The sequence below is a fragment of the Corvus cornix genome, chromosome 2, assembly GCF_000738735.6.
Source record: "Corvus cornix cornix isolate S_Up_H32 chromosome 2, ASM73873v5, whole genome shotgun sequence".
In the NCBI taxonomy this organism is placed as follows: domain Eukaryota; kingdom Metazoa; phylum Chordata; class Aves; order Passeriformes; family Corvidae; genus Corvus; species Corvus cornix.
Window position 1 is genome coordinate 107,913,983 of NC_046333.1, and position 14,238 is coordinate 107,928,220.

Sequence of the window (14,238 nt, forward strand, 5' to 3'; positions counted from 1 at the left end):
ATGACTTGGAGAAATTCCCATCTGCAGTGGAAGGTAACCAAGCTGTGGTGGCCTTCCACAGAGCGTAGTTGTCATGGCCCCTCAGCTGAACTCAAAGTGGGTGGTTTGGATGGCTTTTGAAATGGACCTTGATTTGACATTTGACTGTGGACATTTATCCATGCACAATGCATAGGGACTCTTCTCAAATATCTGAGTTCACCTTGGCTAGGTTCTCCCAAAAAGCAGTAAATAAATCAGTAAAGCTAGACCATTCACTTCCTGCAGTGAGCCAGATCGTCATCTCTGGCTCATGTTGAATATTGAAAGTGCTTTTAACAAATCTTTTGTGAGCAGATCTCTTCATGTGCTGGAGAGTAGCTGCTTCTGGTATCTGGGAAGCTTTTGTGGCTGCAGAAATCCATTCTGAGGAAACAGCCTACTTCTGTTAGAGGTCATCATCTTTGCTGGAGATGGGAGAAATTAGTGTTGCTGCCGGTTTGGCCCCTCTTTGTCATGAAGCCTGGATATTGCTCAAGTGAAAGGCCAGTTGGCCTGATATAATCACAGTGAGCAGGAGCCTGCAAAATAACTCCTGTGTAGAGGCAGTGGTGGTAAAGTTGTCCTTTCTCATGAACCTTAAGTGTTTTTCATTCTTGTTGTCTGGGAAGCTTAAATAGATGGTAGGATTGAAAATACTCTGTCATTTTTGCACAGCAGAGTCTGGGAGGACCTTGTCCTCAGTTATTTGCAGTGTAACTGAGACAGCGGTGGCATCTGTCCTGTAGTTATTTTCTTCATCCGGACTGTGACAAGAGGCCTCGCTGAGCAGGTGAGATAGACTTGTTTCAGTGAATCTTTAATTTATTTTTTCCCTGACATGGATACAGAATTAGGTCTTTGAATACTCCCTGTTAACCACAAGTGAAGGGAAGTAATCTGTCTCTAAACAAGCTGCAGAAAGCAGTGTTCACAGCTTTTGAGCAGCTTTTCTTCTCTTCTTTGAAGTTTTCTAATACACTTTCACATGAAGCTAAATGTATGGTTATTTTTTTTTTTATAATACCACTGGAAGAACTTGAAAAAATCAGTCTAGCACAAGAACAGTTTTCCCCATCCTCTTCTCATCTTCCCCCAAGCTTCTATCGAGTAACTATTCCTGTTCTTCGTAGTGGTTTTCTGTAATTATTGCCAGATTTGTTTCTGAATATTTACAAGTCTGCCTGTTCAGTACTTTGCTGTTATTTCTCATCATCTGTGGTATGTCTGCTTTATTAAAAGCTTCATGAGATTATGCCAAATCGAGATAGATAACAGTGTTGCTGTTGAAAGCTGGTGATCCGTTATTTAGATTGCTACTTTAAAAGAACGTGGACACGACACTCCTAAAACTGGCCATAAACCTTGATAGCATTTCATTGTCACAAATTTCCCTGCTGTATTTTAAGCGTAGGTTGCCATGTTAGACTGAATTGTAAGGGCAGTAGGTGAAACTAATTCTGACAGTGAAACTATTTTTGTTTCTTGCATGCAAGCTCGCATTCCAGTGCCTAGTACTTATGCTTCATGCTACCAGAAAGCATTTCTCTGCAGACCTTTTTTTTCTATTTTGTGAAATTATGCAGGATAGCAATCCTTGAGAATGATGTTTAGATTTAAATGTTTTAAGTGTCCCAATATATCCGAGCAGGATTCATAAAAGACTTAAGACTTCTCATGTAGAATAAAGAATGGTTTCGACAAACACTCTCTAGTTCAAGAAGCAGAGCATTTGTAATACATTCATGATAACATGGCAAAACATCCTGAGCAGTAAACAACATTCCATTCTTCAGAGATGAAAGGAGGTCTTTGAAACTGAAAGCAAGTACAATATGGCCTTAGGCTGATACACATTTGGGCATCTTTAAAATCATCTTTTTGGGCAACCTGTCTGAGAATAATTTAAACAGGCAGGATGTGCTTTCTCATTTCAAGTTGCAAATACAGACAAAATACAGACAGCTTTACTCTCAAATAATCTTAAATGTCAGAACTTCTAGACTGTGCAGTGGCAAGGAGTAAATCTGTGCATAATACTCCTGTGACCTATTATTATTACTATTATTATTATTATTATTATTATTTTTAAAGCCTAATAACTTGGTAGACAGGTATGATGGAAGAAGTTATTCCTGAATATGAATGATATTTAACATTATTGTGTGAAATCACTAATGCTAACTGGACTAAGATTTTTAACTAAGACTTCAACTTTCTTTGGATAATGTTCTTTGTACAATGTTTGTGTCTCTTAAGGCCATGTAAGCTCTGTACAGTTTCTTTTTATGGTTGCCTCCTGCAATAATTAAAGGAAAGGAATTGTTTCAAGCAATTATTGATGCAAACTGAAGCCCTAAGGTATTTGGGCAGACGGGGAAGAAATAGTCAGTTACAATATGTATTAAAAAAGTGAAACTCTGTAAGCAAATTTGTCATATATTTGCCTTTCTTTATTCAGTACCAAAACCTAATGGATACTGGGAAAGTTCAGTTCAGCAGACTGGGTTGGTTGGATCTGCTGCCTACTGTTGCAGTAAATGTGAAGGGCTAAAACCAGCATTTTAGGGAGCATGGTATGCTAACTTATCCACAAACAAGTATCTGTGTTTAACTGGGATGATTCTTTGGCTTGAGGTTTTCTATTTCTCCACACTTTGGCACCTGGCTTTGCACCTCTTCTGAAAAGTCTTTTTCCTGGATAGTTGAGCACACAATTCCTGCAGATTCATCTTATTTTGATCTCTGAAACTGGGCTTTCTTTACTTGGTCTTTCCAGGAGACCTATTATGGGTCATTTTAATGTGGTAACTAGAACATGTGATGACACAATCATGTGCTTTCCAGATAGAAGCCTGCTTGTCAGCAGCCTCATCACCTCATAGTGTAACAAGTACAGAAAGAGGCTCTTGTCCAGAGGAGTGCCTGTCAACTAATTTGGACCTAAAAGCAATATAAAAAGAATAAACTATATCTTGCCATGATTGCTTATGAATCTCTAAAGATGAAATAGCAGTAGGGACAAATCCATGATGATCATGGAATGAAAAAATAAGGCTAATGCTCTAGGCCTGATTAAAAAAGAAGAAAAAAAGAAAGAAAAGGCATCATTATAATGAGAATTCTTTTTCCTTTCTTGTTGGAAACACTAGTTTGGGTCGTTTTGCATGTTCTCTTCACTTCAACTTAACATTTGAATGGTATTGTTCAGAAAGAGTAATTCGAGAAAGCCTTGGTAAGAAAATCCCTCTATTGTGAAAATGTGTTAATTGGTGCTACTTGCAATCCAGAGGTGGCAATATCTTCATCTCTCTCATTCTTATCCCTCTGGACACTTTTGGATACAATGAGGGGGAGAGGCCTTGGGATTTGATTTATATGTGACTTGAGGTTTGTGCATTTGTTATCCACCTCTCCTCCGCCCCTAGTCTGAGGGCATGTGGTAGACAGTAATGAATTAAAGGGTAGGAAGAATTGAAAACTTAACTCATCTTGGGAAGGGAGGACACTTCTAGAACAAATAAGAAAAAAGTAAACTTGAAACCACAGACTCATTTTCCCAATTCTTTGTTCTGTTTCATAGCTTTTATTGGTTGGTAACATGCCCCATAATGTTTTCAATGCTGATAAATAGTCAAGGATTTTTTTCTATTTTTTATTAAGTTTTAGTGCTTTTCTGTTGACAAAGCCATTTTGGAAACAGCTTTGTCTCATTCCCACTGTAACTGGAAGCTTAGAAATTTGAAGACTACAGTTCTGAGTCCTTAAACTTTCTTTCCTTCTATTCAGAGGTATCTTGAGTGCAAGGTCATCTCTGGCCTTGAACCGAGAGCTGTGTATTTGTGCAGAATCACGCAACAGGGAGGAAAAAAAGTCGACAGATGTTTCTGAAAGTAGACTCAGAAAACTGGCTGTTACACTTACGGTCATTGTCTGAATACTGTAGTCGGGCCCTTCTTCTACTTTGTACAGGAAAACTTAGTTGGATGCTTGTACCTCTGTGTAATTTTTTGGGGTAGACTACTTGCTTTGCATTACTTTTCTGGCTCCATGATAATACATTAAGTTCTTGGAAGTGATGCAGTCTCTCCTGCCCCAAAGTGCTGTTGGTGCTGTGTTCTCCCCTTGCTTTCTTCCAGGTTGGTTCCACTGACTGACTTGGGGGTGTACATCTCGTGTCTTTTCTTTTTTTTTGCCAGATCCAATGGCAAAGGAAATTCCTCCTTCCAGACACTGCTTGTGTCTGTTCTGTCCCTTGCCAAGACTGGCTGATCTGTTAGTAAGTGTGGGTCTTGCCTTGTCACAGATAGTCTGGCTTTGCTGTGGAAACTTGAGCTACTGCAAGTAGTTGCTACATAAGTGAATCATGCAGCTGATAACGCTGTGGTCAGTGCAGAGTCATTCAAGTACTTCCTTTCTGTCAAACTCCTAGCCTGCCCAACCTATTTAAAATAAAGTGATACTTCCAGGGTTATGCACATCTAATACAGCAGTCCACACATAAGCTTGCATTCTCCTTCTGCAAAGAAGTTTGGCAAGCAAAAATGGGAGAAATGCCTTGTTTACCACAGTGGTCATTGTTCCATTTTTATTATTGACTGTGGGTGGAGGAAATGAACTTGTCATCTTCTCTTGTGTCTGCCACATCTGATCATTGTTAGCAGAACTTAAACTTACCCTTCTTGCTTTACAGCTTTGGGATGCTGGTATGTATGTTGATTAAATGTATTCTGTACATGGTGTTTATTTAAGCTTTGGAAATGTTCTTTAGGTTGACCAAGGAAGAACTAAGCCTTTGAGCAACAAGTCCTTTCTGCAGGATGGAAGTAAACCCAACTCTTCCAAGTGACTGGGGAAGAGACATGATTTGTTTTTTCTGGCTTTTTTTTTTTCTTTGCATTTGCAGAAGGGGTGTGTGTAGTTAAGGAATATATAAGTTTATGCTCTTAAAAGTGATAACTGTAGAAGCTACTGCCACCTTTTTGGCCATAAACTGTTGTGATGAGGGAACACACTAGCATAATTCATCAGCTTCAGTATTGGTGTTATGGGCACAACTGTGTCTAAGTGTGAATTTAAAGGCATGAGTTGGCTCTGTAACAAATGATAGGTTTGCTGCTCCCTGTGCAATGACTACAGGGCCTCGTCTTTGGCATTGGTACATGATAGTCTGCTACAGTATTTTCTTAGAAGCTGCATAAAATTAATTTGAAAGCAATCACTTCGAATTGGACTACTTATATCTGTAGGTGTTTCTAACCAGGCTACAAAATCTGTTTCTACACTTCAGTGGTTTCCCTCACTTTCTCTGTGTCTTTTTCTCTCTCTGTCACCCCTTCTCCCAGCCCACAGGTCTAAAGTGATACTGGAGGGTGAGGTTTTTTCTACTTTGCATATGCCTAATGTATGCATACTCTTGACTTCAATTTCTGGTTCTTATTTAAGCTCTTGGACAACTGAAGTGCCTATGGCATGGTGGGTAAGAAGGGAGCTAAGAGTTACTGCAATTATAAAATGTCTTCAGCATCTTAGTTATCTGTTTCAAGATCTAACTAAGCACAGCTCACTCAGAGAGAGAGTTTCAGTTTCTGTGCTGAATTTCCTGGCTCCTGTCAGTCTAGGCCATACACTTGATCTGAATTTTTTCCCCATGTAAATAGGCAAAAATATTCTCAACTGTCATTCACACACTTCAGAAATACAGTTCATTGGCCCATATCGTGCCTTCTGTGTGCTAGAGATGAACTTAATTCTTCTTATATGTGAAAGATATCTGCAATTTAAATGACTAATTGCATTGTAGCTTTAGGCTGAACATATTGGTAACGCACAAATGTTGATGACATGTGAAGGGTCAAGAGATTTATAATTTAGTTGACAATACATTGCTTAAAATGCTGTGGCAAAGAGCCAGAAAATTTCAGCTTAATAATTGTCTATTAACTAACATGACATATTTGTATAGTATTCATTACCTCCAGGTACAGATTAAGCATCTGATGTACCCATACGAAGTGACATGCATACATGAATCTTGGGCATAATAGTGAATAAACTGACATTGCATTCACAGTAATTTGTTTCAATATGTAAAACATGTTGTTGCCTACATCTGAAAGGACTTGTAGGAATGTTGCAGTGAAATCTGAAGAAAAATTGGTAGTTGAATGGAGTTTTCTATTATACAGATCTGACAGCTTTGTGAGGCTTTTTTCTAGGCTGCAGATAACATCATAAATACACATTTGTTTTCAGCTGCACAAGAAGCAGCCTGGATATAGAGATCTGAGTCTTTCAGCCATTGGCTTGAGCTACTCTAATGGTCTATAAGGTTAAAAAATAAAATAAAATCCCCAGACCCCAACCTAACACAACCAACTTAATTAAAAAAAAAAAAATCATATAAATATTGAGTCATGTAACATTTTAGTGTTGTAAATGTGGGAGTATTTCTGTCAGACCGAGGTTTGTTAGAATAGGCAGCATCAGTAGGCTGGCTTGTCACCAAACTACTATCAACTTCTTTCACTTTGTTTTCTCTGGCCTAGATTAGGCACTTGTTTGTACGAGCAAAAATGTCACAATTTTGACAGGGTCTGTTCCTTTCCCCCTGGCTGCTGGGGGAGACTCAGTAAGTGCTTGAAAACAATGTGTTAATGGTTTTTTAACCCTTGTTTCCTCTTATGAGACAGGAAGGTGTTCTGTTCTACAGCTGGGAAACCAAGTACAGCATACACTAGGTCTCAGTGACCTCAGTGTGACCACACGTGACAGAGATGGGGGTTGAACCTGGATGCTTTTGCTTCAGTTCACTAGGTGCTCTTACCACCTTTCAACAGCATCTCTGCTGCACACAGCTGTCATTTTTCATTGTTTGGAGATGTCATTCAAAAGTGTCTCATGACTTTGCTTCTTCCTGCTGGTGGTATTTTTATAATGTTCAGCAGAGCTGCAGTAACAGTTTCCTCTCTTGGGATCTTGGCTCTGGGACTGTGATATGTTTATGCCACACCAGAAATTGAAATGAGAACTCTTGGCTTGACTTTTAACACTTGACTGAACACTTTTCTCCCTTAAAGTGCCTCCCTCCCAAGAGTTTAAAATTTTGAATTTTGGTTGGTGTGAAGTCATTGAATTTGGGAAGGGAGCATGTACTCCACCAGGAACAGCTCCCTGAACCTGACAAGAACTTGGTGGGGAGGAAGGTGTCTGCAGACCTCTCTGAGCTTTATGTCAGAGCCTGTAGAATAGCTCTGAGCAGTTTTGAAATCCTTGTCAGTATCCATGATCCAAACTTGCAGATGCCATGCTCCAGATACCTTGCAGACTAGAAGCAAGGTGGTAATTGTGCCTCTGTATTAACTTCACTCTTGCGTTTTCAGAGAGTTGGTATTTAATTCTCCATCCAGCCACTGGAGAGAGCTCTAGAGATCTTAAAACAGGTTTTCAGAGCAACCTCTGGAAAAAACTGGCTGCTCACCAGCTTGGGACTACAGCAGGAGCTCCACAATGTGTTCTGCTGCCAAGATCAGTGAGTGTAATTGATCTCTGTCAGGTGTGTATAAAAGGCTCTAAGGGTGACACTGTGCTGTGGAAAAGTTGCTGATGGGGCTCAGTTCTGAGGATAGTTCAAAAGCAGCTCTGCTGCTGTTGTGACCTCCTGGGGCTGGTTTTAAGCTAGCTGGTGATCTCAGTACTGGGAAGGGGGGTTTACAGTGGTGCAGAGTTACACTGCTGCAGTGCCTTACCTGGCTTACAAATAGGGTCTGTCAGCTGAATCTGCAGGCAGAATCTGCACTGGTAGTCAGCCCTCCTGGGCTGCATGTCTCTGTGTCATTTCCCTTTTGGAAGGAAGGCAGGGTGGTGAAGGTTCAGTGAAAGGCAGGAACTATAGGGTAACAAAAAAAAAAGAGAAAAAAAGACGTTGCTAGTTAGAGCACTAGTAATTAGATGTTGCAGAAGGGGGATGCAGGCTGGTTGCGGTACCCTTTGCTAGCATTGATTCTACTAAGATGGATTTTCTATTTGCTTATCTTTGTACTTGGCTGTGACCTGGTTGAAAAGCAGCACTTTTCGCTTCCCCTCGAAATAGACAAAGCTGTCTTGGGGTATGCTGAAGACTAGCAGTGAGGAATCCCCCAAAACAGCAAGACACAAGTGGTTGCTGCCCAAATGGGAGGAATATAATAGAGATGTTGGGGAGCAAGGAGTGGGCTGGTGTTTTTCAGGTCTCAAAAGCTTTGTGCTTTTGAGGAGGGGGTATGTGAGATCTAAAGGAGAGGATGTTGTCTAGGGCCAGACAAGGTCGAGCTCCTGCCCAATAGGAATTTGCTCAAGTGGAGCAGCAGAGGACCCTCCCCTAAAGTGTCCTTGTGTCAACTTGAGAGCTCAGAGCTGGGCATTTCTTAAGTAAAGTCTTGGACATTACCAGAGGTGCCTGTGATGGTTCTTTGGGTTATGCAGATCTTGGGCCACTGCTTGGTCCAAATTCTAAAACAAAACCATGAAAAAACTGTGTTTCAATACAACTGTGGAAGGCAGTCGCTAAAAGGAGATAGTGCTCAGCACTGTATAAATTTACTTAAAAGTGGGTTCCCCAACATGGTCCCTATCTGGACTGGAATGACCTAGGCTGTCTGTTGGCTTCTTTAATTTTAAACCATCATGTACTTTGAGAGAAGGACCCTTTCCTTTAACTTGTGCTAGCAGCTGTTGGTTGTTGAAGAGCTCCTGGCCCCTGAAATGCTGTACCCAGCAGCTTTGATAAGGCAGAGTGATGCTGTGGGAAACTTAGAACTGTGAACTGGCTGTCTTAGCAAACAAGGGCCCTCGATAAGCTTTGGCTTCGGATGTGGTATTACAGCATAATATCGCTTTATGTCTCTGCACTGGGCATGATGGGTAAGAATTTAAGAATAAACAAATCCATAACTCTGTCTCAAATGCAGGCAGCTTGGTGCTTCTGCCCTGTTGTAGCATCTTGCAGCTACAACAGCTTCCAAAGCAGGCTGGGGGATTTGTGCCGTCTGTCTCCTTTTTGTAAGAGTGAACAGGATTGAGGTGGCTTTGTTTGGTGTCTTTTTAAAGGTAAGACTTCTAGTCTAATGACTTATTTAGAGAGAAAATACTTTCACCTCAATAAAGTTCTTTGAATTATAAAGGACATTGCTGTTGGGTTGCTGAAAACCCTTGGGGTTTGTTTCATTTATAACATTGCCTCGGGCCTTCTGCTGCATCCTGTTGGACTGACCTCCTTTTCAACCCGTGCTGGCAGCTGCATTGCAGAGCTATCTTTTCCCTGGATCCTTCAGGGTTGTCATATGACAAACTTGAACTGTGACCCTTTTGTGTCTTACCAGGACAGCAGTGCCCTCTGTGCAATGTGGCCAGCAGTCTTCCCCACGTACAAATTTGTTCCAAGCCATTTAACAAACTGAAAGTTTCAAATGATGGCATTTCATAGTGTTTAATAGTATTGACTGTAAAGCAAATGAAATGGTGCTGAATACCCTGCGTGCTGCTTGTAAAAAATACAGCTTCCATTTCTGCAATGTGCTCTGGGTTTCTGTGGCTAGCGTGTGCTCTCCGGTAAATCTATTTTTAATAAATTTCAGTGCTTCCATCCTAACAACAGTAGCATTCACTGCTATATGTAGTCCAGTACTGGTATTAATTTCTAATAAATGGGGGGGGTTTATACAGATTTCTCTAAGCAAAGTGGGCAAAGTCATTTTGCTGAAGTCTTGCAGAGAGATTTAGGGTAAGAATTGATATAGTTAACACTGCATCCAAGCAACACCATCTCCAAGTGGTGTTGATGCTGGCAGGCATTGCCTTGCTGAAGTTACAGAGACTGAGCACTCGTATTTGTACAAATTACATTCATTACCAAGAACCCTCCAGTAGTGATAAGAGACTGGCTGTGCAGCACAGATTGGCTCCAAGATAAGTAGCCAGTCTATTGTGCAGCTCATGGTAATCTTCCTCTTCCCCACCCCTAATAATAAATCTTGGGGCATTTTGGAAAGCATGGGGGTTGCTTGTTCCAGGAGCTTGAATGTAAAACTACTGAACATCATCATCTCCTACCAACTGTATTTTCATAACCAAGCAAGGCAGCTGACTGAGATGGATAGGCTCAGATACAGTGCTCTGAATATCTGGATGCTTTCACTGAGTAATTGTTGCTCCCTTAAAGGGCAGAGCACAGATGATGGCCAGGATGAGAGTTTCTCCTGACCATGTTCCAGAGCTAGGGCGCACTCTCAGTGATGGTTTTCTTCATGAAGAGATGGAAACCTCTGGAGCAAGTGGTAGTAAGAGCTGTGCACAACCTGGGGCTCCACATAGGTACTGTGCTAGTACCTTCTTCAGAGATGGCGTGTCCTTTCTCAGTGCAAGTCTGTTTAGCAGACTTCAGTGAAGTGGCAGTTATTTATCTTACCATATTAATATAATTTTAAAGAAAGAAATAACTTTGTGATTGCTTTGACTGAAACAAACCATCAGCTGGCAAGTGCTTGCTTTGTCTTTTTCAGTATCTAATGTGAAAGGACTTTTGGACTGCTGATTTTCAACATGGAAAGCTGAACATCAATGGGCTAGTTTTATACAAGTAGGCAGTATAATCCAACCAGTTTAGTTAAAACTTGTATTTACATGAAATTCTAATGTTTCTGATGGGTTTTTTTCTTCCTCTCTCCCCCATTTAGGGTTTGAATGGCAATAGAATTGCTCCGGGTTCATCAGGTTTTAGCCTTACAAAGCAGATGCTCTGTCCAAGAGTAACCCGTGTCTGTCTCAGGGACTTGATATTCTGCATGGAACAAGAGAAGGAGATGAAGCATTCTCTACACTTGTACCGTGCACTTCTGAAGTGATTTGAATCTTGCATTTCACCTTGCTGTCTACTGCCAAAGAAAACACTGAAGCATTGTTGCACTGTCTTGAAATTCCAGTTTCTGGAAAATGATCCGTTGTAAGGATAACTCTTGTTTACAGATAAACATTTTTATTAAATACCTAACTTAGCACCTGTAAGGTTTTTAATAATATTTGGCTTAAATCAGTCTGTAAACCAGTGAAAACACTGAGCTGCACACATAAGCACCTACCTGCTTGCATTTAACTGTCTTACAAGCTCTGAGGGCTTGATGAGTGTCCCTAGTTTATGTATGTCACTTGCTTCAGTACTCCAGAGTCTGCAACATCTGTTCTATGTGTGCCACATTGGAAGTGCCACCTTCCAGTTCAACCTTCTTTAGGGAAACAAGTATCACTATAATGGCACAGTATAGCATGGCAACTGTCTTTAATCATGAACCAGCAGTCAGTAGACATGCCTGTCTGACTCAACATCTTCTTAGGTTTTCTGGGTCTAGAATTACTACTGGATGCTTATTTGTGGAGATCAAAGTAGCAAGCAAAACGAATGAGGGGTCCTTTCTACCCCACACTTTGTCTCAATTGCCCTCAGCCTTTCCTCTGAGAAAAGTGACTGGGGGAAGGAGGACAAATCAGTCATTCTTGTGATTGAAGTACACCACACAGTGTAGTTAGGGCATACTTGGATGCTCGTGGAAAATTTGGAGTTACTAAAAATACAAGGAGTGAAAGATCCTAAAAAGGGAGGGTAAACAGAAGAAACAGTTTATTTTTCTGTAGTTACAAAAAATAGCATTGAACTTGAGCATAGATGTGGAAAGATATTAACAGAAACAACCTGTTCTGACTAAAAAAAAAGAGAAAAGTTGAGATGCATTGTAACTCTGGAGCTGAAGACTCCTTGGAGAGGAACATTGTTTGCAAAGCACAGGATTCACTGCTTTAGAATATTGATTTAATACTTTAATGTGGTGTAACAGGGAAACTTCTCAGATAAAAAGTATTTAGACAGTTGCTTTGTTTCCATTCAGTGAGGAGGAGGACTCTGGGTTATAAAGACTGTTAGAACAGATTCAAAGATTGTCTACTTGCTGGTAAAGACTGCTTTGTGGTAGAAGGAAAACCGTCTGGGTTACCCTTCTCCCCAGCCTCCAAACATGTTGCCTTCCATGACACAGCACTGTATAGCATGGCTGTTTCCCAGGACTGGTGGGAAAGGCCCTGATTGCATTCACGGAATCACAGAATATCCTGAGTTGGAAGGGACCCTCCCAGGATCATCAAGTCCAACTCTTAAGTGAACGGCCTGCACAGGGATCAAACACAGAACATTATTAGCACCGTGCTCTAACCAACTATTGAATGGCTTCCTGCTGAATTTTTTTTTCTTTGAAAGAACAAACTTCCCATGGTTACTTGGCATGCTGCTTCAAAACTTGAAGCAACTATTCACACATCCTCCGCTGTCAGAACCTCTGCAGATGGTTACCAAATTCACTAAGCTGTGAATCGGTTACGTTGGTTTTTGTTGGAACAGTAGTAAACAAATCTAGTAAATGAATGCTGTAAATTATTTATATATGTATATATAGCATATATATATATATATATAAAAGAAAAGCAGTACTTTGACTATAGTTTGCAAGATATTGATGGCATCGGGCAAAATTGTTTTGTATAATTAAATGCTTAGCTTTACTTTTTATGTAAAGTGCAGCATTTTCCATATTTGTGTACTGTATCTTATTGATCAGATGTTAAAGATTATTTTAAATACTGCATTAAAGCAATTATTTTATTAAAAATAATAAATTGGTAACTTTGTTTCCTTACGTGAGAAGTTCAGCATCTGAAGCTGTCAGCACCATGACTAATGGTGTGACTCCAAGAGCGAGCCCCAGCTGTCTGCCCATTGCAGGAGCTGGCACAGTTTCCTCATGTGACATATTAACTAAGAACATCTCTGTCTGAAGTGGTTTTAAACAGAAGTAGGTGACAGAGCAAAGGATTGCTGGAAAGGGGAGGGGTGGGCAGGGAGAAAAAGCAACCTCTCATGTCTGATTTCCTCCTCTCAGTCAGCACAGAGACTGGGTTGTGGGATTTTTGTTAACAGCTGGGCACAGGTGAGAGCTTTGCACATGTTCTGGGAAGCGAAAGCATGAACTGTGTCAGACTTCAGCAATGTGCTGTGGAAGCACTGTCCTAAATTATTTTTAAAGCAACTCACAGTTAATTAAGTGCAGGCTGGAGAACCACAAAGAGCCTCTGCATATTGGCCTGCCTCTTTTGCTTCTTTCAACCAACGTGATAATGAAGTGAAATAAGGTGGAGAAAATAATTGATAAATAGATACATCTAAAGGATGATGGATGCTTCAGGTGTTTTTATGGCCTGCCTATGATGCAGATCACATGGTTTTATTGCTGCCAGAGCAAGTTCTCTCACCAGTAGATTCTCCCTGTGTGCTGCCTCTTGCCCCGTGTGTCATGTCCACACCTACCCCACTCCCAAAAGACCCCTCAAATTCAAAAATTTTGCACTGTAAGGAGTAGCAGATGTTTCAGAAAGGTTTTTCAGCAGGTCTTTAGGCCTAATTTCAGGCAGGGACAGCTTTGTCCTTGGTGCAAAAACTGAAAATACTTGTCTCCCTGCCAAGGGTTCATCCTGCCTCCTATTTGAGCTCAGCTTTGTTTCTGAGAAAAGTGTCCTCTAAAGTGGCATTTAGGACATACCTGGGCTTTGCTCAGCCACCTCAGGAGTTAAAGGAGAGATCACCAGGGGCTCATTTCTATGCTTTTCCCCACTCCTCCTGCCCTTTATGGGAATACTAAAATTCCAGTCATAAGGTGATGAGGACAAAACCTGCTATCATGCTCCCTTGCCTTTTAGTTCTCAGTATGCTCGTGTTCAAGCTTGGGAACCTAGGGGAACCCTCTGTGCCACCAGTGCTGGGAGGGCTCCAAAGCTTGCTTCAGGCACTTCCTGCTTTCCAGCTGGCCTGCTACCCTAGTGGCTGTTTCTGATACACTGAGCTGGCTGGGCAACTATCCCTGCCACTGAAGTGCTCAACCTTTAGAGAAAAGGGTATATACAGATGGGGGGGGAAGCTGTTATTGCTTGCTCTTTACTACTATCTCAGCAGCATTCTATGTCAAATTTTATGAGTTACTTGGTGACAAAAATGGGCCTGCACTGTTCCTCCTCCAACTGCTGCTTTTTCCTTTTATTGCCATTTTCAAGTCTTAGCACTGAATCCAGCCCTTTGCACTATCTTTGACTTCAGCTTTTCCCTTCTCCCCCTGGGAAAGCCTAGCTGGAATGCACTAACACACCCTG

The 14,238-nt window shown here is 41.0% G+C and overlaps 1 protein-coding gene across 1 annotated transcript in view; it reads left to right on the forward strand.

The window, feature by feature from the left end:
* TAF4B (TATA-box binding protein associated factor 4b) overlaps positions 1-12,228 on the forward strand; it is a 73,651-nt gene extending 61,423 nt beyond the window's left edge. The window contains 1 exon segment of the mRNA XM_039548986.1: positions 10,731-12,228. Coding sequence (XP_039404920.1) covers positions 10,731-10,898 — 168 coding nt within the window. The 3' untranslated portion in view covers positions 10,899-12,228.
* Positions 12,229-14,238: the final 2,010 nt, after the last annotated feature.